This window comes from Chrysochloris asiatica, unplaced genomic scaffold, assembly GCF_000296735.1.
Source record: "Chrysochloris asiatica unplaced genomic scaffold, ChrAsi1.0 scaffold00013, whole genome shotgun sequence".
In the NCBI taxonomy this organism is placed as follows: Eukaryota; Metazoa; Chordata; class Mammalia; order Afrosoricida; family Chrysochloridae; genus Chrysochloris; species Chrysochloris asiatica.
Genome location: NW_006408531.1, coordinates 15,954,304 through 15,980,180, shown reverse-complemented (window position 1 = coordinate 15,980,180; position 25,877 = coordinate 15,954,304). Strand labels below are relative to the sequence as shown.

General features: G+C 39.3%; 1 protein-coding gene across 1 annotated transcript in view; it reads right to left on the bottom strand.

The window, feature by feature from the left end:
* AHI1 (Abelson helper integration site 1) overlaps positions 1-25,877 on the bottom strand; it is a 260,139-nt gene that overhangs the window by 87,952 nt on the left and 146,310 nt on the right. Inside the window, exon 22 of the mRNA XM_006834717.1 lies at positions 13,189-13,306. Within this exon, the coding sequence (XP_006834780.1) occupies positions 13,189-13,306 (118 nt within the window). The remainder of the gene's footprint in view (positions 1-13,188; positions 13,307-25,877) is intronic.

Sequence of the window (25,877 nt, the reverse complement as noted above, 5' to 3'; positions counted from 1 at the left end):
TATCATTGGCTCTGGATCAACCTCTTGAAACGGTTGAACATGAACCATTTCCTTTTGGTACAATGACTCTGTGTATTCCTTTCATCTTCTCTTGATGGTTTCCTCATCATTCAATAATTTGCCCAGAGAATCTTTCAATAGTGAAAGTCCAGGCTTGAATTTTTTTCTTCAGTTCCACCAGCTTGAGAAATGCTGAGCGTGTTCTTCTTTTTTGGTTTTCTGATTCCAGATCTTTGCACATCCTTATTATTCTAGAATTCTAATGTGGAGTAAAACTTCACCTATTTTAAGTATAAATTATTATTTGCCTTATCAGACACCTGGGCAACATTTTGCATGTGTGGGTGTTTTCCCTGTTTATAATATTGAAATATTGGGAATAACCAATATATCTAACAATTGAAGAAGAATCCCTAGCAAGTATGAAATACTGATTTTCTTCAAAAGTATGTATTAAGTTTATACACAAAAATGACTACTGAAAAGTGTGATTTAAAAATCGTTATCTGGTAATGTATTCTACAATAATATTGCTTTTCTTAGATGCCGTCGAGTTGGTTCTCACTCATAGCAACCTTGTGCACAACAGAACGAAATACTGCTTGGTCCTACGCCATACTCAAAATCATGAAGTTTGAGCCCCTTGCTGCTTCTTTTGTGCCAATCCATCTCGTTGGGGGTCTACCTCTTTTGTGCTAACCCTCCACTTTACCTAGCATGATATCCCTCTCCAGTGACTGTTCTTTCTGGTACTATGTTCGAAATAAAAGAGAATAAGTTTAGTCACCCTACCTTCTGAGGAGTAATCTGACTGTACTTCTGCCAACACAGATTTGTTTGTTCTTCTAGGAGTTCATGGTATTTTCAATATTTTTCTCCAGTACCAAAACTTAAACGCAGCAATTCTTCTATGGTCATCCTTATTATTCACTGTCCAACTTCCACATGCATATGAATGAGGTTATTAAAAATACTATGGCTTGGGTCAGGCACACCTTATACTTCAAACTGACATCTTTGTTCTTGAACAATTTAACATGTTGTTTGGTTTCTTGACTGCTGCTTCCATGACTATAGATGTTTGAGCCAAGGAAAATGAAGTCTTTGTTAAGTTCAATCTTTTCTACAATTGTAATGATGTTTTTTATTGGTTCACTGGTGAGGATTTTTGTTTTTTTTTACACTAAGATACAACCCATACTGGTCTTTGATCTTCGGTATGTACTTTAAATCCTCTTCCCTTTCAACAAGGAAGGTTGTATCATCTGCATAATTGCAGGTTGTTAATGACTCTTCTAATCCTGACACTACATTCTTTATCCTATAATTCAGCTTCTCATATTGTTTGCTCAGCAGACAGACTGATTAAGTGTAGTGAAATAATACAACCCTGGTGTGCATACCTTTCCTTATTTTAAACCATTCAATGTCCCTTTGTTCTATGTACAGATTCCTCATGAGCACATTTAAGCATTCCAGAATGCTCATTTTATGAAATGTAATCTGTATATTGTTATACACAGAGTAGAAAGCTTTTGTATAGTCAAAAAAGCACAGGTAAACATCGTTCTGTGTTGGAAAAAGTACAGTGAGACTACTCCTTAGAAGGCAGGGTGTCTAAACTTATTCTCTGCTTTCAGCCAAGATCCATCTGATGTCAGCATTGATATCCCTCATTGCACGGCCTCTTCTGAATACGGCTATGGAAGTTCTCTGTCAATATAAGGTTGCAGTTGTTTTGGTACCATCTTTAGTAAAACTTTACTCGCATGGGATATCAATGATGTTGTCCAATGCTTTCCATGTTCCATTTTGTCACCTCTCTTTGGAATGGGCACAAATATGGATCTCTTCCAGTCAGCTGGCCAGTCAAAAAAGCACAGGTAAACAGCTTTCTGGTATTCTCTGCTTTCAGCCAAGAATCTGACATCAGCAATGACATCTCTTTCCATCCACATCCTCCTCTGAAACTTGCTTGAACCTCTGGCAGTTCCCCGCCAATGTACTATTGCAGCCATTTTTGTATTGGTGGTGGTTATATGCCGTGGAGTTGGTTCCGACTCCTGTGGTTTTTCCGAGGCTATAAATCTTTATGGGAGCAGAAAGCCTCATCTCTCTCCCATGGAACACCTGGTAGTTTCAAACTGCTGACTTTGAGATTAGCAGCCTGATTCGTAACCACTATGCTACCAGAGTATTATCTTTAGCACAATTTTACTTGCAAGTGGCATTAATGATACTGTCTGATGATTTCTGCATTCTGTTGGTTAATCTCTCTTTGGAATGGGAACAAAAATTGATCTCTTCCAATGAGTTGGCCAGGTAACTGTCTTCCAAATTTCTTGGACTAGATGAGTGTCTCCAGGGCTGCATCTGTTTACTGAAATATTTCAATTTGTATACAGTCATTTCCTGGAGCTTTGTTCTCTGCAAACCCCTTCAGTATACCCTGGACTTCTTCCTTCATCTCTTAAAATGGTTGAACATCAGTCATTTCTTTTTTGTATAGTAACTCTGTGTATTTTTCTGTCTTCTTTGATATTTCTTCATCATTCAATATTACGCCCAAAGAATCTTGCAATACTGCAAATCAAAGCTTGAATTTTTTCTTCAGTTCTTTCAGTTTGAGAAATACTGAGTGTGTACTTCTCTTTCAGTTTTCTAAGTCTAAGTCTTTTTATACTTCATTAAAATACTTGACTTTGTCTTCTTGAGTTGCCCTTTGACATTTTCTGTTCAGTTCTTTTACCTTCACATTTCTTCCATTTGTTTTAGCATCTCTATGCTAGATAGCAAGTTTCAGAGTCTCTTCTGACATCCATTTTGGCCTTTTCCTTCTTTCCTGTCTTATTAGTAACCTTTTGCTTTCTTCTTATATGATATTCTAGATGTCATTCCACAACTCTTCTGATTTTTGATCACTGGTGTCTAATGCATCAAATCTGTTATTGAGATGACTTTTAAATTCAGGCGGGATATGCTCAAGGTCAAATTTTGGCCCTCATCAACTTGTTTTAATTTTCTTTAGCTTCAGCCTGAACTTGCATATGAGCAATTGATGGTCTATTCCATAGTATACTCTTGCCTGCTTTTAGCTAATTTTCTAATGTCTCTTTCCACACATGTCAATTTGATTTCTGTGTATTCCATCTGGTGAGGTCCATATGTATAGTCATCTTTTATGTTGTTTTAAAAGGGTGTTTGTAATGAAGAAGTCATTGGTCTTGCAAAATTCTATCATGCAATCTCTAGCATCATTTCTACCACCAAGGCCATATTTTCCAACTACTGATACTTTCTCTGTTTCCAACCTTTGAATTCCAATCACCAGTAATTATCAATATATCTTGTAGGCATGATGGATCAATTTCAGACTGAGGTTGGTAGAATTCTTCAGTTTCATCATCACTAACTTTAGTGGTTGGTGTGTAAATTTGAATAATTGTGGTATTAACTGGGGTATGGAAATTATTCTATCACAGGCAGCATTATAATTGAAGAAAGGTTTCGTTATGTTCTTTTTGACGATGACGCAATTTCATTCCTCTTCAATTTGTAATTCCTGGTACAGTAAACCATGTGACTGTCAAATTCAAAATGGCCAATACCAGTCCATTTTAGCTCAGGATATTGACATTCTATTTCATTTTTGGACAACTTCCAATTTTCTTAGATCCATACTTTGTATATTCTATGTTCTGATTATTAATAGGTATTTACAGCTACTGCTCCTCATTTTAAGTTGCACCCATCAGCAAATGAAGGTCCTGAAAGCTTTACTCCATTAGTACCATCACAGTCAACTTTACTTTGAGGAGGCAGCTCTTCCCTATACACAGTTTGAGTGCCTTCCAACCTGAAGGGCTCATTTTCTGACACTATATCTGACAATATTCTGGTGCTCTTCATCATGTTTCAGTATTCCATATTCTGGTGCTATCTGACAGTGCTCCACTATTATCCATAAGGTTTACAGTGGCTAAACATTCAGAAGCAGTCCATCTCTCCTTCTTCCTAGTCTGGAAGCTCTGCTGAAATTTGTCTGCCATGGGTGTACCCAGCTGGTATTTAAAATACTGCTGGCACAGCTTCCAGCATCGTAGCAAGACACAAGCCAGCAAAGTTAAGATAGACTGACAAATGAGTGGTGGATTCCGTAATAGCATTTATTTAAAGGAGTCATAAGGATTATATTAAATGCTTAATTATTCTAAAATGGAAAAAGCTGTCAATTTCAGTGTCAGAGATAAAAATAGAATGAATGGGTTTTAAGGCTGATATTACATAATATGATTAAACGGTCCCATATGATAAGCACTGGACTGTGAACCACAAGGTCTGTGGTTTGAGCCCACCAGAGTCACTCCACAGGAGAAAGATGTGAAGATTTAAAGCCTTGGAAACTACACAGTGTCACTATGATTTGGAACCGATTCTACGGTACTTAACGAAAATAGGAACAACAATTTTAAATTAGAAAAACAAACAAGGAAGTTGTACCTGGTCTAAATATTTGTTATTTTACAACCAATTCCCTCACCCTACCCACTCTAGCAATAAAACTTTAGTATAATTCTTCCTTTACTCCACCTTTGAGAGAACTAATAGAGCCCGCTCTCCCCTGGAGACACAGCAGTAGATTGATTATACAACGTGCACTAAGTTCACCATGGTGAAAATTAGCTTCTGACAAAGTAGTTTTGAAACCTTCAAAGATTCCTACTGTTGAGATATACAATATATACTTCTTAGTCACATAAATGTTTTAATCTGTATGCTTGGAATCTATATTTTGAAATAATAACTTACATCAAAATCCAGATTACTCTAGAGCATATATTTACCAAGTTTAATTATAGGAATATGGTACCTTCCCTTTCTAAAGGGAAAGTCAGGCAAAGCGGGAAGTTAGATAAATTTAAAATAAAAGTGTTTAATGATTAAAGCGGTTCTGAATATGGTCATAAAGATACCATCTATTACTCGTATTGCATTAGAAGTTAAACATATCTTGGTATTTAAACACTTTCACTTGCAGTAAACACTTCCCAACCCTCTATTTTCGATGGACAAGTCTCTAAGATGAAATAATAAGTAACTTGCTCAAGGTCTGGTGCAGGTAAAAGAACCTGGATTTAAATCTAGATTTCTCTGACCTCTTGGCCAAGTGATACTAGAATATGAGGGTAAGTCCAAAATACTGCTCCCAAATCACAGAAACCTCTACTGAACAAAAATGTGAAGCTATTGTTTCTCAATATACCTCCTCTCCCATTTAGACCTATACATTTCTGAAAGCAGTATTAGTATGTCTAACCTTTCCCCAAAGAATTCTGTGCTCTTAAACTTAAACTACACTAAAATGGCAGTTTGGGGATTCTTGAGGGGCTCAAATTGTGTTCCTTTTAAGTGTCCTTTGAATTTGGGGAGCAAAAAGAAGTCTGAAGGAGCAAGATCAAAGGCTATAGGTAGATGGGGTAAGGTATCCAACAAAATTCTAAAGGACCTTTGAAGAATGAGCAAGTGCATTACCGTCATGAAAAAACAAAAAAATTCTTTGGCACAACTTTCCTTTTCTCACTAATGCAGTTTTCAATTTTCTTAATAATACTTAATAATACTTTTTCCTAATAAGCACCATGATTGTCCTGGGCCCTTAGAGAAGATATATCAAGATTATCCCTTGGAAACCACCCACACCAAATAGCCACCATAACCTTTTGAGCTGATCTCTCTGCCTTGAATTTAACTGACCCACCAGATTCCCTAAGAGCCTGTTTTCGAAGGCAACCTACTGAGTCTAGATGCAGGAATCACTGTGAGCACTTGGCTGAAGCCATTCACTGATCACAAAGACACCTTTAAACATGCTTTGTTTGGAATAAACCAGTGTATAGTGCATGTCTGAACTGGAACCCTAGTAATATTTTTTTATTTACTCTCATATCATTGAATTTACATAAGCAAACCCAGAAACTTCTAGAGGCCAATCTATACTCAAGGCAATCAATATTACTCATTAGTAACAGCTCTTCCAAATCATGGTAACAAGATATTATAAAATTTTCTACATTCAACATAATCAGGAAACTTCTACTAGTAAAACCATTATTTATATTCAATTTTTAAAACTGGAAACATATTCTTTAAGTCGCAATACCTGCCTTGCTTCTGTGAGATACTGAAGATTTATTTACACATTGGTGGATTTTGTAGATCTGTATCATGCAGTATGTTAGCTAAGCATGAGGCTATTTAGATCCATACAACTCAATGCAATGTAAAGTTAAAAATTCAATTCCTCAGAGAATAAGAGACTCAGACTGCAGTGGAACAATCGAACGAGACGCGGAAGAAAAGAGGAAGATCAGCCAAGGAGAGTGAAAAGGAGTGGTCGATGAGAGAAGAGGCTAACCAAAAGAGTGAGTAGTTCTGGAAATCACTACACTAACGCAGATGGGATCAAATATGTCAAATGCCACTGAAAGGTCAAGTAAGGTCAGCATAAAGAACTGGCCAGTGGAATGAGTAATGTGAAGGTCATTGGTGTGCCTGAAAAGAACAGACATTTCAAGAAATTTATGGGAAAAGTCAAGAAAAGGAAAATACACAGACAGCAACACTCTATGATGACCACTAAGGAGCTCTGATAGTGCAGTGGTTATGAGTCAGGCTGTTAACCTCAAGATCAGCAGTTTGGAACTACCAGTTATTCTGTGGGATAAAGGTGAGGTTTTCTGCTCTCGTAAAGATTTACAGCCTCAGAAACTGTACACGGGTCACTATGAATAAGAACAACTCCACAGCACACCAACACCCCCCCACCCCATGTCTACTAGGGATGGGAGGGGGGAGAGTGAAAACCACTAACTAGAGAACAGACATGGATAGAGTAATGTGGGTGAAGGGGAGGGCGATATATGATAAGGGGGGGAGGCTGCATAACATGATCAAGCCAAAGGAAGTCACTGTGAGGTACACAGCGGAAAAGGCCACCATGCCAAATACTATTACATACACAACCCTGCAATCACAATAATTAGGAATAAGTGTATACAAAGGCAGAGAGGCCAGAAGAACAGAGATGGCATACGAGAGAACACCCATGAATCTATATAAATATATATAAGAAGGTTTCGCAGAGGGTATGTATTTCTACATACGCATTTGTATTTGCTGCAAATATACCCAGATATACAGTAGTGCATATAGGTGGCAAAGTTATGCAGACTTCTTAGCCATAACCAGGTACCTCGAGTGAGTGAGTCACAGGGCTTGAGAGCCTAGAACCACAGTCTAGGGAGTCATCCAGGTCAACAGACATAATATAATCCACAAAGACAATGCTGTTCATCCTACTTTAGTAAGTAGCAACTGAGATCTTAAAAATTTGCCAACGGCCATCTCTCTCTATCTGGAACATGGATCATGTTGATCTCTCTCTATCTGGAACATGGAAAAGTGAAGAAAGCCAAAGGCTCAAGGAAACATATTAGTCCATAGGCTTAATGGCCCAAGTGAACCATAGTCTCCATTAGCCTAAGATCAGAGGAACCAGATGGTGCCCAGCTCCACTAGTGACCGCTGCTCTGATTAGAAGCACATACAAGGTCTGTACAGAAGGGGGCAAATGGAGAGCAAGACTTAAAATCATGAAAAAAGACCAGATTTACTGGTCTGATGGAGTCATGGTGTGGTGCTGAAGATAAGCACTCAACCGCAAGGCCCGTATGAACCATAGGGTCAACGGATCAACCTCAGCAGGTAATCCTCAGAAACCCTATACAGGGTCGCTGTGGATCGAAACTGACTCCACGGCACTTAACAACAACAACAATTGGTCTGACAGAGATGGGTGGAATCTTCAAGACTATGGACCTTAGACACCCTTCAACCCTGGAACTAAATCCACTCCTGGGAATCACCGTTTAGCTAAGCAATAGATGGGCCTAAAAAGGGGGCACAATGACACCTGGGAGAAATCTGTTGCTCTGAACAATCAACCATGTGATATGATAACAGGAGGGTGGCATTTGCCCAAGAGCAAAGTTCAGAGTGCAGGAGAGGCAGGTTAGGAAGACTACTAGGAAGAGAACCCAGGGTGGCATGAAGAGTGCTATTACAAAGAATGGATTGCAACTAATGTCCCGAAACAAAATATGTGTAAACTGTTGAGTTTTCACCAAAATCACCAACAATGCAATGTTAAATAACACAGGAACCTTAGTGGGCAATGAGTTTATGTTGATGTGGGAGGGAGAACTCAAAAAAGAGGGTGGGAATGGTTGCCCAGCTAACTCTAAGAATGTGCAAGCAGTGTTGCTGAGTTGCACATGTAGGATTGTACATACAGAAACTTGAACTGCTTTCCTTTTTTTTTTTTGCTGTGTATATTCTCAACAGGAGTCCTGGTGTGGAGCTGGGACAAAGCACCACAAGGCTGGTTTGAACCAAAAAAGCCAGCGATTCAAACTCACCAGTTACTCCTTAGGAACCCTATACAGGGTCCCTATGAGTTGGAAGCAGCTCAATGGCGCTTAACAACAAAAACCATTTTCAACAATTACAATAAAAAAAAATACAAGATTTTCATTAAAAAAAAAAAGAAATTTCTGGAAGATGGGAAGTGCTTGGAAACATCTGTCTGGAGACACTGTGGATGGATGCTGCAGTAGATAGAAGCTACCTGACTCAGATGCAGAGATGAACAGAACCAGCACATCTGATGGGGGTGAGAGCAGGGCCAAAGATATAAAACACCAACAGCCCATGGGCTACAAACTTAACAAAGCAAACCGAGGCTGTCCACCATTAACCACAAGAAAGAAATCACTGAAACTGTCTTTTAAACGAACACTGAAAAAACCATCTGGGAAGAGAGACGCCTGTTGGAGTAGATACTATCGTCCCTGTTATTCTCATTCTGGTAATTAGATGCTGAAGACCTGGGTCCATTCCTGCTGCCTGCTTACTCAATATAAGCAGTCAGCTAATAAGTCTAATCCATATTCGGAAACTTCTCAAGAAACCTTCCGCTAAGGTGAGTACTACAACAAGATTAAAGAGCTGATTATACTACTGAAGAGGAAAACCTCATTTAATACCCAGTCCTTCATGAGGGGAAGAAAAAAAAGACACTATGGATTACCAACATATAATAAAAACCAGTAGCATGAAATATAAAACAAAACAGAGATGACATAAACAAACAAGAGAACTGAACACAAAGGAAATATTACTGTAATGACAGCCACAAAACTTCGATATTAGAAAAAGGAACAAACGCAACCAAGAAGAGATCATAGAGATTTAACAACACGATTGCTGAATTAAGAGAGATTTAGAATCAGCTAGTGCGAGGTCTCTGAGACAGGCTACTTAGAAAAAGGAAGGGAGAAGGAGCAGTCAGCGATGAATCCAGTTTCCTCAGGAAAGATGACAGAGTGGCCATGCCAGGAGTACTGGTGGCGCAGAGGTTAAGTATCTGGCTGCGAACCAAAAGGTTGGTGGTTTGAACCCATGAGCTGCTGTGTGGGAGAAAGATATGGCAATCTGCTTCCGTAAAGATTAGTCTTGGAAACCCCTCGGGGGCAGTTCTACTCTGTCTTTTAGGGGCACTAGGAGTCGGCACTAAATTGATGTCATAGAGCAATGCTATCACCAGAAATGAGATCAAAACCACTGTCATCAAGTCAATTCTGACTTACGGCAACCTCACATGTCAGAAGTAGAGCTGAGACCCTCAGGGTCTTCTGGACTGTCACCTTTATGAAGGAGTCCTGGTGTGGCACTGTGGGTTAATGTGCTGGACTGCAAAGTCGGTTTGAACCCTATGCAGGGTCGCTATGAGTCGGAACTGGCTCCATGGCATATAACAACCACCGCCACCATGAAGAATGTGCTTGAAGATGAGACCAGGCATATTAACAATGGAAATAAAATCAAGGGAAGCAATGCTACTACAAAAGCGCAGAGCTTACAGGTGATGATGCTTCAGAGAGCACGCGTGAATGCACCCAAATTCACTGCAGTAGATTTGGTCCCGACTCACAGAGGCCTGACAGCACAGACTGCCCCAAAGGGTTTCAAAGGCCATAATCTTTACAGAAGTAAACCTTCAAAGCTTTCTCCCATGGAATGTCTGGTGTCTGGTGGCTTCAACTTCAGACCTTTTGGTTAGCAGCAGAATGATTTAACCACTGTGCCACCAGGGCCCAGTATAAATGACCCCACTCTGGCCTATATGACCATGGAAAGCTCAAAGTAAATACAGCCGATCCTAGTCACAGTTGTAAAGTTTGGAAGGCTGGTCTTTATCATACCCTGCTTTTCCTTTCTTCCTGATCTGTATTCCTTATCTTTCTCTGTGGCTATCCCTCTTCTCATTTCAAAGGGCTTCTTGTTTAGCCTCTCTGCTCTTTTCCTTTACAGAAAATGAAAGATAATAGTATCTATTATCTACACCTTGTTGGCTAACAGATTAAATCTTAATCAATATATTAACTCAAGCAGAAATTTAAAACTTTAATGTACATATGTAGAATAAAAAGTTTGTTCTTAGGAATTTTCTAGCCTGCAGCAGAAAGAGGTGGTAGAGATGGGGAGTTGGAACAGGCTTGCCTATCTCCTAGTCATTACAGGGATAAGGTCTGAAGGTACCTAGGTCATCGAAAGAGGGCATAATCCTCAGTGTGGCCTGTAGCAGAAACAGCAAAGCCCAACAAGGTCAGTCCAACTGCTGGCAGATACCAGCAGAACACCAGAAATTTCAAATATAATGCACTTATATTTTTGATCCATTAATAACAGCCTAACCATATTATATCTTATGGTTTTCAAATGTATTATCTCACTTGAGCTTCAACAATATGTGATGTTGACAGAATTCCCAGTTTTCAAATGAAGATTCTAAGGTTTGCAAGGAATAAAGATAATAAAAGGCACAGCTAGGACTGAACATCAGAATTCTGAATTCAAGTTAAGGATATTTTCCATATGGCCTACATAAATCTATGTTGCTGTTGTGAAGAGCCGTCGAGTCGATCCCGACCCATGGCGACCCCGTATAGGGTTTCCGAGGAGCGGCTGGTGAGCTTGAAGCGCCGACCTTGCAGTTCAAACAGCTTTGCAGTCTGGTGCATTAACCCACAGCGCCACACCAGGACTCCTTTTTAATCTATACATAATCTATACAGCAATATTAATTAACTTGCATGGGTATACTTCAAATACTTTTGAAGTAAAAAGCGATGTTATCCCTAAACTGCTAAGGAAAGTAGGGATATTATTTACATAAATAAGTAAATTATGCTGATCTTTTCAAGCTCAAGTTTCTTCTTCTATGTATAACCTTTTAGTCAAAGATTATTGCTTTTGTTTTTATCAGCTGTCTCATCCTTTTAAAATAACTCAATAGGAAAAATGTCAAAAACATTTTGCGAATGAGCAGAAAAGTCATCTTTCAATACAAAAATAAACATCTCACCTAGAAAGTTTTTCTTTGATACCTTTCAATGCTTATTCAAATTCATTGAAAACAGTAGCCTAAAAATTTGCAACTGTAGGTTGTTGTTATTAAGTCCCTTTGAGTCATAGTGACCCGAAGTTGTGCATATGTACAGGAGCAGAAAGCCTCCTCTTTTCTCCTGTAGAATGACTGGCGGGCTTGAACTACCAACCTTGTGGTCCAGAGTCCAGTGCTTATCATACAGAGCCACAGCACTCCCATTCAAATTAAGTCCAAACAGTACCTTAAAAATTTGCAATTGCACAGTTAGTTCATTGCAATTCAGTAATTCAAGCAGATTTTTAGCTTCTTTGCATATTTTACTAATTTGTCAGTTTTGAAGAAAAAATATACCATTGCATTTTGCATTCTATTTCCACCAAGACACACTTTATGTGGGCTGTCTTTGAAATACATTATAAAATGGGATGAACCATAAACTTGTTGCTGTTGTTGTCAGGTGCCATCGAGTCGGAACCGACTCATAGCGACCCCATGCACAGCAGAACGAAACAATGTTCGATCCTGGGCCAACCTCACTACCTCCGCCACACCTGAGTCCATCAATGATGCCACCTGGCTGATCCATCTCGTTGGGGGTCTTCCTCTTCTTCTCTGACCCTCCACCCTACCCAGCATGACATCCTTCTCCAACGATTGTTTCCTCTGGACAATATGTCCAAAGTATGAGAGAAGTTTGGCCATCCTGGCCTCCAAGGAGCACTCTGGCTGCACTTCTTCCAAAACAGATCTATTGGTTCTTTTGTCAGTCCATGGCACTTTCAGTATTCTCCTCCAACACAACTCAAAGGCATCAATTCTTCTAAGATCCTCCTTATTCACTGTCCAGCTTTCGCATCCATATGAGGCTATTGAAAACACAATGGCCTGGGTCAGGTGCACCCTAGTCCTCAAGCTGACATCTCTGCTCTTCAACACTTTAAAAAGTTCCTTTGCAGCAGATTTGCCCAGTGCAATACATCGTCTGATCTCTTGACTGCTACTTCCGCGAGTGTTGATAGTTGATCCAAGAAGAATGAAGTCCTTGACAACTTCAATCTTTTCTCCATTGATAAGAATGTTGTTTATTGGTCCAGTGGTGAGGATTTTTGTTTTCTTGACATTGAGATGTAATCCATATCGAAGGCTGTGCTCTTTAATCTTCATAAGTAAATGTTTCAAGTCCTCTTCACTTTCAACCATAAACTAGAATTCCTTTATTCAACTGAGAAATTAAATCAGATTTAATATTATACATGCTTTAGGAGTCCTGGTGTGGCGCTGTGGATTAATACACTGGGATGCAAAGTCAGTTTAAACCACAAGGTCGGCGGTTCAAGCTCACCAGCTGCTCCTCAGAAACCCTAGGTAGGGGTCACTATGGGTCAGAACTGACTCATAGGCACTTAACAACAACAACAACAACAAGCCTACTTTAAAATGATTAACTGCTCAACAGATTATAAGTGGAATTATCTATTGTCAAAGTTACTAAAGTTAAATTTTGAAATAGCAACTTTTGTGATTTTTAAAGAAAAAGAGACGCTAGAATATAATTCATCAAGTGTAAGATGGATCACTTTAATGCTACCTGCTTCATTTTTGAAGTGAAAATAAATGATACTTATTTTAAAAACAGCATCTGAGCATTTGACAGTGCTAGTTTTAAGAAGGAGGCTCACCAGTCTGAGGGAAACCGAACTGACGCAGAACCTCCTGAGTAGGCAGTGTTTTGGCCTGTGTGAACTTGGGCTGTTGTAAGGAGGCTGATGTTGAAGTAAACGAGAGATTTTTGTTGACCTGTAATAGGAAAGGCAAATCAGAAACGAAATCGTCATTTCCTGGGTTACTGAATGCAAAAACTGGCTGAGAAATATTTGCTTACTCCCCAAAGCCAGGGCATGTGGTAGCTCAGAAGGGGTGGTAGTGATTTATACTGGCAGTTTTTTTATGCACAAAACACAGGGCAGAAAATCCAGGAAGGAATCCAGTGGCAATGGGAGGAACACAGTGGCAGTGGAAGCAGAATTACATTAAAAATCCATCTGCTTTACTCTAATAGTCTGCTTATCATGGAATTCACCTTATTAACCAGTGAAAAGAGTGGTCACTTTGAAATCCAACAAAGAAATGCAAACCTGAAAAGTGACCCACTGGCTTTCAATTAAGCAAGAGTTACAAGGTTTCACTCCCGCTAACACCATAGTGACGCAGCAGATACTTCCTTCTCAGAGATCACCTAGAAAACATTTGCAATCTGATGTTTACATACTTCACGGTGACATAGTTAACACATCTGCAACCTAGCTTTCCAGGTGAATGCTGTGAGCAGTTTCAACTACATCAAAAAATCTTACTCTTAAGACACAGTTTAAAAACAATACATTTTCTGTAAGTATGCACAAAGTTTTACGATGCATAAATCAAGGACTGTCCGAGTACAATTGTCTCAGAATATGAGTGGGTACAACATTATACCTCGTCTTAGCCACTGTAGGAAAATAAAGAACAATTCATACACAAAGGTTTTAAATGTGCTATCTATCAATAAATTCAACTGGCAATTTAGAATTAATTTCAGCAATGATCTGGTCTCCTACAAAAGCATTCATTATAGCTATTATTTTAAGAAATCACTTTTAAGTGTCACAATAAAATTTTGTTTTCTAAATTCATGACAAAAATATAGTCTGAATTAACAAACTGTTGCATGATAGTTTATTACATATAAATACTATGATAAGAAAATGGGTCCTTATTTTCTCTTTTATAAATAATCAAAACCTCACAAAGGACTACCACTTATTCGTACTTCAACATTCCCTTTGATCTTCTGTAAAAGATGGTGGTGGCTGGTGGTTACTTGCCCTTTCTTGGACTCATTACTTACACAGTTGTAAGTGCTTCTTTCAAGCAGTGACAGCAAATGGTATACTTTGTTTTTGTCTTGGAACAAAGCACTTATGCACATTTGGGGATAAAGTCAAATAAATTAAGACCATTAAAATATAATGAAGTTTGTGTGGTCCTGTAGGATAAGCATTGGATTGCCGCCAGCACACAGCCCTTCTCCCTCCCTGAGTCCAGTGTCCCCAGCTGCTCCACTTGTCCATGTCATCATCTCTGTCTCCATCTCTGGCGTCACTGCCTCTTTGGGTAGGGTCCCTTGCTCCATTCTTCTCACTTGATGGTCCCAGGGACTTTCGCTCTTGGGCTGCAAAATCAATTACTTTTCTTCTTTTGTCAAAAAACATCGACCTCTATATTTCCTACCCTCACAGTCAGTCCTGATGGCAATTATTCACTATTGTACCACAAAAGTCTTATCCCCATTTCCTTTCGCCAGCCCAGTCCCAACAGATTGGAAATCATTCAGTGGTGATTCTACCTTCCCTGCCCCGTCTGGAACTACGTTCCCTCTTGAAAGCTTGTAAGCCAGTCACTTCTTGCCTTTATAGGCACCCCCATTTTGGGTAGTCAACGTCTATGCTGCCCATCCCTGTCAACCCTGTGTACTGAGGGGGTGGGAGTGATTCGCGCTGTAAAGATTTGTTCCCTTTTTTGATCTACTACAACGGCTGAATGGCACTTGAAAACAACAACACATCCATAAGTATCAGTATAGTTCATCAAATTGCAGCAGGTTATTCTTTTTTCCCCCCTTTTCTTCTTCTAGTTGAGTTCTGATCATCCAGCCATTGAAGCCAGGTCAAGTGGGTACTATCTGCAAGTATGGGTGTTCTTGTGCATCTCTCCTCACTTCATATCAGCTGGACGCTTCACTCTCCACTCTAGTCCTCTGTGGCCATGTTACTGCCTCTGGGCCCAGGAGTCCCCAGGTCTTGCCATACTGCTGGTCATCCAGGTCTCCACCCGGGTTCACTGGGGTCTATTGTCCACTTCTCTTTTTAGAATCAATTTTCAGTCTTACTTCTGTGTTCTTGAAAACTTTTATCCTACATGTCAAACAATACAATTTGAAATCTGTAGCAACAGAACAGGGGAATACGTACACACAGAGGACACACACACAGTTTGCTTTTCATTCTTCCTCTTCAGAAATTTACTTGTGAGAAAACAAAAAATACCAAAGAAGTGCTAAAACAAGCTTCTTAAATATCTCTGTTGAAACAGAAAGACTGCCTTTTTTAAAATAAAATGCTGTTGCTTTTTATATCTGAAATCCTATTATCAAAAAGTATATGCTTTTGCTAAGTGTTTTAATACTTGTACTGTTTCTGACACATTTGTTTGTAGATGATTCAAATACCCCTAAAGTGATGTGCGGTGACGTAACAGGAGAGAAATCCATTTTCACGTTTTAGGATAACTGTTGATTAGTATCATGATTTTAAATTAAAACTGGAATCCTTTGTAAAAGTACACATCTCCGCTACTTACTTTAGAGGAAGAACATTACTAATCACCATTAAATAGAGTGAAGCAATATCTATTTTTGAAATGTATGCTGTGGAAAAGAATTGCTTAATAATTTTACAACAACAGAAAGGTTGGCTAAGATAGTCTACCCTATACCAATCTACCCTCTTTTCACAACACATATTTCTGCTTGCTTCATGCAAAAACCACAGTCTGCCAAAGTCAGTTTAATACCTCCATATTGAGGAACACTGAAAGCATAAAAAGTTAATAAAGTTTACAATGGAGAAAAAGAAGAAGAAAAAAAAAACACCTGGAATTTCTGCCAGGTAACCACAAACTCTTTCCTACTCCTTTAGAGTATACCAGCTTTATGCAAAAGATGCAAACATTAACTCTCTAGGAGGGATTAATTTTCATATTAAAGACATTGCCCCAGAAACAAACTGAATGTTCAGGCCAGACAAATTAACAACAAGTTTTCCTGTTCAGTGATTAGTTATGTTCTAAAACCTGTGTGTGAGAGAGATAACCCTTATTTCCATATATACTTGCTAATCTAGTCAGTTTAGTGATTATAGATTATATACTACATTCACCTCCAGGAGAATTGTTTTTGAAGTTTTAAGCTATGAGGTCAATTCAAATTGTTTTAAATTTTTTACCTGAAAAAATGGTGATTCCTGTCTGTAAACTTATTCACTTTTTCACCCTCTTCTGATCCCAGTCTACTTTTCCCATTAATTCTGAACAATAATGCAGATAGAACTTTAATCTGAAGGCTGTTCTGGTTGCAAAAATAACAACAGTCAGGAAATAATGTGTTGCAAATCTTATGTCGGTTGTAAAAATTAAAATTCTTGTGTTAAAGAACAGAAAACATGCACCAAAATGAGAATTAAGGTATCTAAAAGTCAGAAACCTTAACATTCTCATGATATAAATTTTAAAAGCAGCTTACGTTTATGTAAGTTCTTGGTTAGTAAAATCTAAGAAACAAGGAGGCGAGGAGGGTACCACAAAATGAAATTCAAACAGATCTCTAGGCCTGCAGATGTTTACAAGCTAGGACACTGAAGTGAGAAAGCAGGTGGGAACACCTCAAACACCTTATTCCATATCATCATGACACCAGAATGCAGCTTTATTCTGTAACATTTTTTTGAACCTCTAATTTTTAAAAAAATTCAGTCTTGAATTTTTTTGAGGTTTGAAATAATCTCAAGTCCTACTATGAATCACTTACCCAACCATGTACTATGTTGTTGTTAAGTATTGTTAAGTCAGTTCTGATTCATAGTGACCCTGTATAGGGTTTCTAAGGAGCGACAGGTGACTGGTGGGTTTGAACCACCAACCTTATGTTTAGCAGCCTAGTGCTTATCCTAGAGTCACACCCGGACTCCAATAATGTACTTTAGGGAAACTGGACTCCTGGTGTGGTGCTACAAAAACAGCAATGGACTGTGAACCCCAAGACCAGCGATTCAAACACACCAGGTGCTCCTTGGAAACACTATACAGGGTCACTATGAGTCGGAACCAACTCAATGGCACTTAACAATTTATTGAATGCACCTTGGTTTTCCCCAAACCTTTACCTCTTTTTTCTCTTGGCACATTTCCTTATTTCACAGAGAAATTTTGGTTTTGAACCCTCTGAATTTTCTCTTTCATCTATCTGCATCTCTTTTCTCGTGGTGTCAGGGAAAAGTGCATTCTAGCCAAGAATAATCACTATACTTCATTCTCTGGGGATTTCCTGAAGGCTCTTCCAAGTTGCACTGTCAAATTCTCTTCTGCCTGTTTCCTCATAGGCAGTACACATAATCCAAACCTGTTCCCAATGAGTTGATTCCAACTCACGATGTTCCAGCTGCTTCAGTGTAGAACTGTGCTCCACAGCATTTTCCTGACCGGTCCTCCACAGCATCACTGGGTGAATTTCAGCTCCCAACCTTCTGGTTGGTAGCCAAGACCAAACTGTTTGTACAACCGAGAGATCTCTGGCTGTAAGTGTGTTGCTGTTAAGTGTTGTTGAGTCATTTCTGACTCATGGTGACCCCGGATAGGGTTTCCGAGGAGCAGCTGGCGAGTTTGAAGTGCTGACCTTGTGATTTAAACCAACCTTGCAGTCCAGTGCTTATCCTACAGCAGCAAACCAGAACTCCGGCTGTAAGCATTTGTTGTTGTTGTTGTTGTGTGCTGTGGAGTCGGTTCTGACTATAACTCTTTCCGGGAGCAGAAAGCCTCATCTTTCTCCCGCAACACAGCTGGTAGTTTTGAACTGCTGACCTTGAGGTTCGCAGCCCGATTCGTAACCACTATGCTACCAGAGCTCCTTAGCATAGAATCTTCTAATTCAATATAATATCAAACAGCAAATCAGCAAACAAAAACTCTCACCCTGCTTTCACAACTTCTTAAAGCTTCATTGGAAGCTCAACTCCTTGAAAAATAGCACACGACTGCTACTGCCCACGTACTTCAACCTTCCCTCTTAAACTGTCTTCACAAATCTTTTCTCCATCATAACACTTAAGGCAGAATTTAAGGTCACCAAGGATTTCAAACTATGAATCATTAGGACTTTAAACCAAGGATCCTAACAAACTAGGACAACACTGCAAGGAATGGGACTTCCAGAACACTTAGCTGTGCTCAGAGAGAATCTGTACATAGACTATGAGGCAGTCGTTTGAACAGAACAAGAGGCTATCCCATGGTTTAAAATTAGGAAAAGTGTGTATCAGGACTGTATCCTTTTACTAGACTTGTTCAATCTGTATACTGAGCAAATAATCTGGGAAGCTGAACTACACGAAGAAGAATGCACTACATCAGGACTGAAGGAAGGCTCAGTAATAACCTGCTATATGCAGGTCCTCGTGTGGCACTGTGGGCTAATGCATCAGACTGCAAGGGTGATGGTTCAAACTCACCAGCTGCTCCTTGGAAACCCTATACAGGGTTACTATGGGTTGGAATCGACAACAATATGCAAATGATACCACAACCTTGCTTGCTGAAAGCAAAGAAGACTTTAGGCACTTGCTGATAAAGATCAAAGAATACAGCCTTCAGTATGAATTATAAGTCACTGTAATGAAACCAAAATTCCCCATAAATGGATCAATAATCAACGTCATGATAAATGGAGAAAAGACTGAAGTTACCAAGGGTTTCATTTTATTTGAATCCACAATCAGTGCTCATGGAAGCAGCAGTCAAAATTTTTTAGACTAGAAATAGGCAGTGTTTCATTCTGTTGGGTAGCTATGAGAAGGCACTGACTCTATGGCACCTAACAACAAGATCTTCAAGTGATCACATTCAGCAGATTCATTTAATCTTCTTGTGTCTGACACTGTGGGTCACTCTCCTTTCCTCATTCCTGGGAAACCATTTTCTCTGGATTCTTCTTCTTGTCCAGGCATTTGTTATGTAATAATGTGTGCTATACTCCCTGACTCTCTTCTTTACCCTGGGCATTAACACATGCTTTCATCTCTTCTTCTTTCTGTGATGATGCTTCTTGAACTGAAAACACTTGTGATCAATTAAGTTCAGAACTAAACTAACCTTTCTCCCATTATTCACATTCTCAAGGAAACTTATCACTGTCTAAACGGAGTCCTGGTGTGGTGCTTCAGGATAATGCAAGAGACCGTGAGGTCAGTTTGGACCACAAGGTCGGCAGATCAAACCCATCAAGCACTCCTCAGAAACCCTATGAGTTGGAACTGACTGGAAGGCACTTAACAATATGCCCAGGCCAGAAAACTGGGAAAATCCTTGATTGCCCTTCACTTTTCACGTACCCCAACCCCCACTACCATGAAGTGGATTCCAATGCATAGTAACCCTGTATAGTGTTTCCTAGACATCAGTCTTTATGGAAGATGACAACCTCATCTTTCTCTTGTGGGTCTGTGCTGCTGACTGACCTTGCAGTTAGCAGTCCAATGCCTAATCCACAGCATCACCAGGACTCCTTTAGTCATCACTAAATCAGTTAGGTGCTCTGGAATCTGATCTAACTCTGGCCATATGAGCACCTCGGGTCAACACTCCTTACTTCTTGCATATGTAGACGATTTCATGTTACCGCCTCTGCTTCTTCTCTCACTAGTCTATACTGCTACAAGGATGATTTCTGAAAATGCTTAGTTTACTGATTAACTCTTTTGCTTAAAGACACCCCATTGTTCCACTAGATAAAGTCCATACTTCTTAGTATGGTTTACAAAGCTTTCTACATCCCCCAAACAACCTACCTTTGCAACAGCACTGCTCCACCTACTATGTTCCAGCTAAAATAAACTGTGTGTCACTCTCTAAATATGCTCTGTGACTTAGTCCATGCTGTTCTCTCCTCCTTGTGGCTGAAACATCAGGTGTAAAAGGTCTTTTGAAATCCCCAAAAGAACTTCTCTCTCTTTCTCTCCTTTGTCTGATCACTGTGTCCCATAACATCTATTATGACAGCATTGGTAAGACTTTGTTTACTATAGAGGTAGGCCCCAACCTAAAACGTGAGTTATGGTGAATCCCCACTTACAACATCTGCTTTTGTATATTGTACATCTAATTAGTAATATGTATTCTATTTAATGCCGTAATATGTAATTTTCTGAGGTTATTATTCCCAGATGTAATGTCTCCAACCCTTAAAGGCAAAGATTGCATTCATGAAGATACCGATAACAAAAGGTAATAAGGAAAACTGAAAAATACAAAAAGAGGAATGTGACTTAAGTAACACTACTTTACAAGGGAGCAGTTGTCAGAATAGAATCCTGCTGTAAATTGGGGACTACCTGCACTTAATTGTTATGTTACTTTTAATTCACTGGACTAGAATCTTCTTGATGGTACTAAATGGTTTTGTTTATCTTTCTTTAGTAAATGACTGCTACATTACCAATAAGATCTGGCTTGAAGATGCAGATGAAGCATTGCATTTGAAAGCAAAGTATATTTTGAAACCTTACCCAAAGCTAAGGAGGTATTTGTTTTCAAGACTTATCAAATGGACTTGAAAGTAAAGAACTCATTCAATGACATAATACCAAAATTTTAAATGATATTCTATATACAGAAAAGAGACTTCTAAAATATCTAATAACGATGTTCCAAAATTTCATTTAGTGGTCTAACTAATGTCAAAATAATAAAGCTTAATTTGTTCTTGTTCAGCTTTGGAATGTCATGAAGAAATTATAAAATTAGCATGTATTTTATTAAAAGAAAATAGAAGCCTAGGAAGATGGTGGTGTGAGCTGGTCTAAATCCTAATTCTCTCTACACAAACACCAAGAAAAGAAGTAGTAATCAATATAATAATACAAGGCAACAGGCCTTCAAAGTGTTTGTGGAAAAATTCCATTACTTATAAAATTTATCTTCCTCTGCAATTTTGAAGCCTCCTTGTATAGAACATGCTACCCAATACTGTTGTTGTTGTTAAATGCCGTCGAGTCAGTTCTGATTCATTGTATAGGATTTCCAAGTAGTAGCTGGTAGATTTGAACCACTGACCTTAGAGTTAGCAGTCCAGTGCTTATCTTACAGCACTACTCAATATTAGCACAATATAAATTCTTCTCTGGGGCACATGGATCATTCTCCATAAGATAGACCTTATATGAGGGTGAGTCAAAAATTATCTGCACTCTGGTTATATTAAAATGCCCGTCAGGTAAAATGATGCTGTTGAATAGACGAGTGACAGTGGATTATGTGATAAATCATTTGCAAATCAGCCATGGTTCTGCCTATGAAATAATCCATGACAGACTTGGGTTTCGAAAGCTTGTGCAAGATGGGTACCAAAACAACTTACGTTAGAGCAAAAACAGAAGCGTTTGGATATCTTCAAACAAAATTTGGACCAACAATAAAAGGAAGGTAAAATTTTCCTAAAAAAAAATAAAAAAAAAAAAATCCTTACTGGTGATGAGACATAGATTCATTACTGCAAGCCTGAGAGTAAATGGCAGAGTATAGAATGGAAACATCCTCAGTCTCTGACCAAGATGTTCAAAAGTCTACCATCAGCTGGAAACCTGATGCTTAGTTTTCTGAGATTCTCAAAAGCCAGTATTGGAACACTATCTCAATCAACAGTGATTGTTACAAGGAGATGGTCACAGAAGAGCTAAAGCCTAAACTTGTGATTAAATGCAGAGGACTGCTACAGAACGCCTTGTGATCTTGCATGACAATGCACATCAGCACACCTTTGCTCATACTGGTGACACTCTGCAAAAACTTCATTTTGGGGTGTTGCAACATCCTCCCTATGGTCCTGATCTTGCTCCATTGGACTTTCATCTGTTTGGTCCCCAGAAGGCAGCCCTTTGAGAACGAAGATTCACCTCTGATGAAGAGGTGAAGAAGCGGCACATTACATTCATGGCTCTCAGCTCAGCCTAAAATGTTTTAATAAGGGAATATGAAAGCTTGCTGACGGACAAAGTGTATTGAAAATCAAGGAGATTATGCCAAAAAATGATGTATTTGTCTTTTCAGAAAGTTGATTACAATAAATTCTACAGTCAAGAGTGCGGATCATTTTTTGCTCACCCTTGTAATAAGCCAAAAAGCAAGTCTCAATAAATGTAAAATCTGTAGTCCTATAAAGTCTATTTTCTGACCACAATAGAGTGAAATTAGAAACCACTACCAGGATGAAAACTTGTTGTTGTTCTTAAGTGTTGCCGAGTCGGTTCCAACTCATAGCGACCTGGGAAAGTGTTCCCAAGGAGCTGCTGGTATTTGAACCGTCAACCTTGTCACCCAGTGCACAGCACCGCACCAGGGCTCCAGGTGTAAAAGTAGGAAATACAAAAGTACTTGAGCACTACAGACCGCACTATTCAGCAACTGATGGGTCAGAAAAAAAATCAAAAGACTCCATACAAAACAGTTTGGTGGTTTCTAAGAGTTAAAAATAGAATTACCATATGACTAAAACATGCAACACTTAGGTATAATCCCAAAACAACTGAAGCAGGAACACAGATAGCTATACAGCAAGGTTCACAAAAAGCCAAAAGGTAGACAAAATCTAAATGTTAATCAACAGGTAAGTGGATCAGCAAAATGTGTTATATACATGCATTGGAATTTTACTCAAAGAAAAATGAAATCATAATAGATGCTACAATGTGGATGAATCTTGAAAACATTATGTTGCATGAAAATAAGATAGCGGCAAGAGGGAAAATACAGAATGATTCCACTGGCTGGTGTTGTTGTTAAGTGGCTTTGAATCATTTCCAACTCATAGCAATCCTGTATAGGGCTTCCGAATGGTGGCTGGTAGGTTTGAACAGCCGGCCTCTAAGTCAGCAGTCCAGTGCTTATACTACAGCACTAAACCAGGACTGCACTCACATATCTAGAAAAGGAGTGCCAGTGGTGCAACAGGGGAATCGCTGAACTACTGACTGCAAATTCAGCAGTTGCTCCACAGAAGACAGATGAGGCTTTCTGCTCCAATAAAGCTTTACAGCCTTAGAAACGCAATACAGGGCCACTATGAGTCAGAATCAACTTGATGGCAATGTGTCTGATTTGGTTTGAGATATCTAGAAGTGTGCAGAGACCAAAGTTTATTAATGGTTGGGAAGGGGAGGGTGACAGAGGAAGACTTCTCTTAGAAGACACCGAACTTAAATTAAGGGCGATGGGAGGTTCTGGAAACAGATAGTGGCCGTGGTTGTACAGCATGCTAAGCATAATTAATGACACTGAACTGCACATATAAAAAATGCTGAACTGCCAAGTGTCTATTTAGCATATCTAACACACTTTATAAACAAAATAACCCCCACCAAAACAAACAAAAAAAAAATTTCACTCAAATATCAACTTACTTTTTTTTTCCTGTTCATAATAAAAAGTTCAATTTCTAATATCCTTGAATGTAACCCTTGTGGATGCTTTCTAACTCACTGTACCAACAAGAAATGGTTGATGTTCAACCATTTCAAGAGGAAGTACATGATCAAGAACCAATAGTATCGAAGGAAGAAGTCCAAGGTGCACAGAAGGCATTTGTGGAAAACAAGGCTCCAAGAATTGACTGAATACAAACAAAAATCTTTCTACAAACTAATGACGCACTGGAGGTGTTCTCTTATCTAAGCCACAAAAATTTGGTCCAACGAGAGGTGACTCAATGAAATGCAGAAATGATCGAACCAAATCATTATCATCACATACAAGGAACATTTTGCTAAAGGGAATTACAAAATGACTACAACAGTACATTTACAGGGAACTGTGAGAAATCCAAGCTGGATTTACACGAGGACATGAAACAAGGGATATCACTGCTGACGGCATATGCATCTTGGCTGAAAGCAGAGAATACCAGAAACATGTTTATGTGTGCTTTACTGGCTGTGTGCAAAGGCTTTCAACTGTGTGGGTCATAAAATGGTTATTTTGGACCGTTTAATTGTGCTCATGAGGAATCTGTACATAGCTCAAGAGGCAGTTGTTTGAACAGAACGATGTTCTATTCCTTCACCATACTTATTCAATCTGTAGACTGAGAAAATAATCTGAGAAACCAGATTATATAAAACAGAACATGGCATCAGGATTGGAAAAGGACTATTAACAACCTGTAACATACAGTTGAAGAGCAAAGATGTCAGTTTGAGGACTAAGGTGCACCTGACCCAAGCCAGAATATTTTCAACAGCCTCATAAGCATGTGAAAGTTGGACAAGTAATAAGGAAGAATGTAGAAGAACTGATGTATTTGAGTTATGGTGTTGGAAAAAGAATATTAAAAAGCAGAATGGACTGCCAAAACAAATAAATCTGCATTTGGGAGACGTACAGTCAGGAAGCTCCTTAGAAGCCAGGATGGTCAGATTTCATCTCTCATACTTTAGACATACTATCAGGAGGGACCAGTCCCTGGAGAAGGACATGATACTTGGTAAAGTGGAAGTGAAGGTAAGCGAACAAGAGGAAGTCCACCAATGAGATAAACTGACACAGTGGTAACAGCAATGGGTTCAAGCATACCCATGAATGTAAGGATGGCGCAGGACTGGGCAGAGTTCCATCTGTTGTCCACAGCATCACTGTGAGTCAGAACCAATTCTATGGCACCTAACAACTCCTTACCAGGTTTGCTGGGACCATCACAAGGTGCTGTGTGATCTGACTCCTGATCACCCTTCCAACCTTGTCAGGAAACACTATTGTCACTCGTACACAATGATACTTAAGTACAGTGGCCATTCATTTATTTTTTAATGTTTTATTGTGAATTATGTGATCGTTTACATGGAGGAACATTAGCTTTACATTGATCCTATCATATATCGTGTATATCATTTTCATTGTCATGATTACAATCCCCTCCATGTATCATCCACCAACCACAAGGTGGTTGCCCACCCACCCCTGGTCATCAACACTCAGGTCCTCTCCCTCTCTGGGTCCAAAGTCCCCAGCAAATCCATTTATGGCATCGCTGCTTCTCTGGGTATGGTTCCGTTCTCTGCTCTTCTTCCTTGATGGTCCCAGAGACCTCCGCCTCAAGACTGCAAAGTTAATCCTTCTCCTCCCTTTGCTACAAATCGTGTACCTTTATATTTCCAGCCCTTACAATCAGTCCTGATAACAATTATTCACCACTGTATCACAAGAGGCCTATCCACATCTCCTTTCCTTGGCCCCACCTAGACAGACTGGATACTACTCAGTGGAGACTCTACCTTCCTTCATGCCATCTGGATCTAGGTTCCCTCTTGAAAGCTTGTAAGCTAGTCACTTCTGGCCTCTGTAACTCTCCCATTCTGGGTAGCCAATGTCCAAGTTGCCCATCCCTGTCTTCTTGTGTGGAGGAGGTAGCAGTGATCCTCGCTGTGAAGCTGTGAAGATTTGTTCCCTCTTTTGAGCTACTGCTTCCACAGGTGTAGGTCAAGTTCATCAAACTGTATCAGATTATTATTTTTTT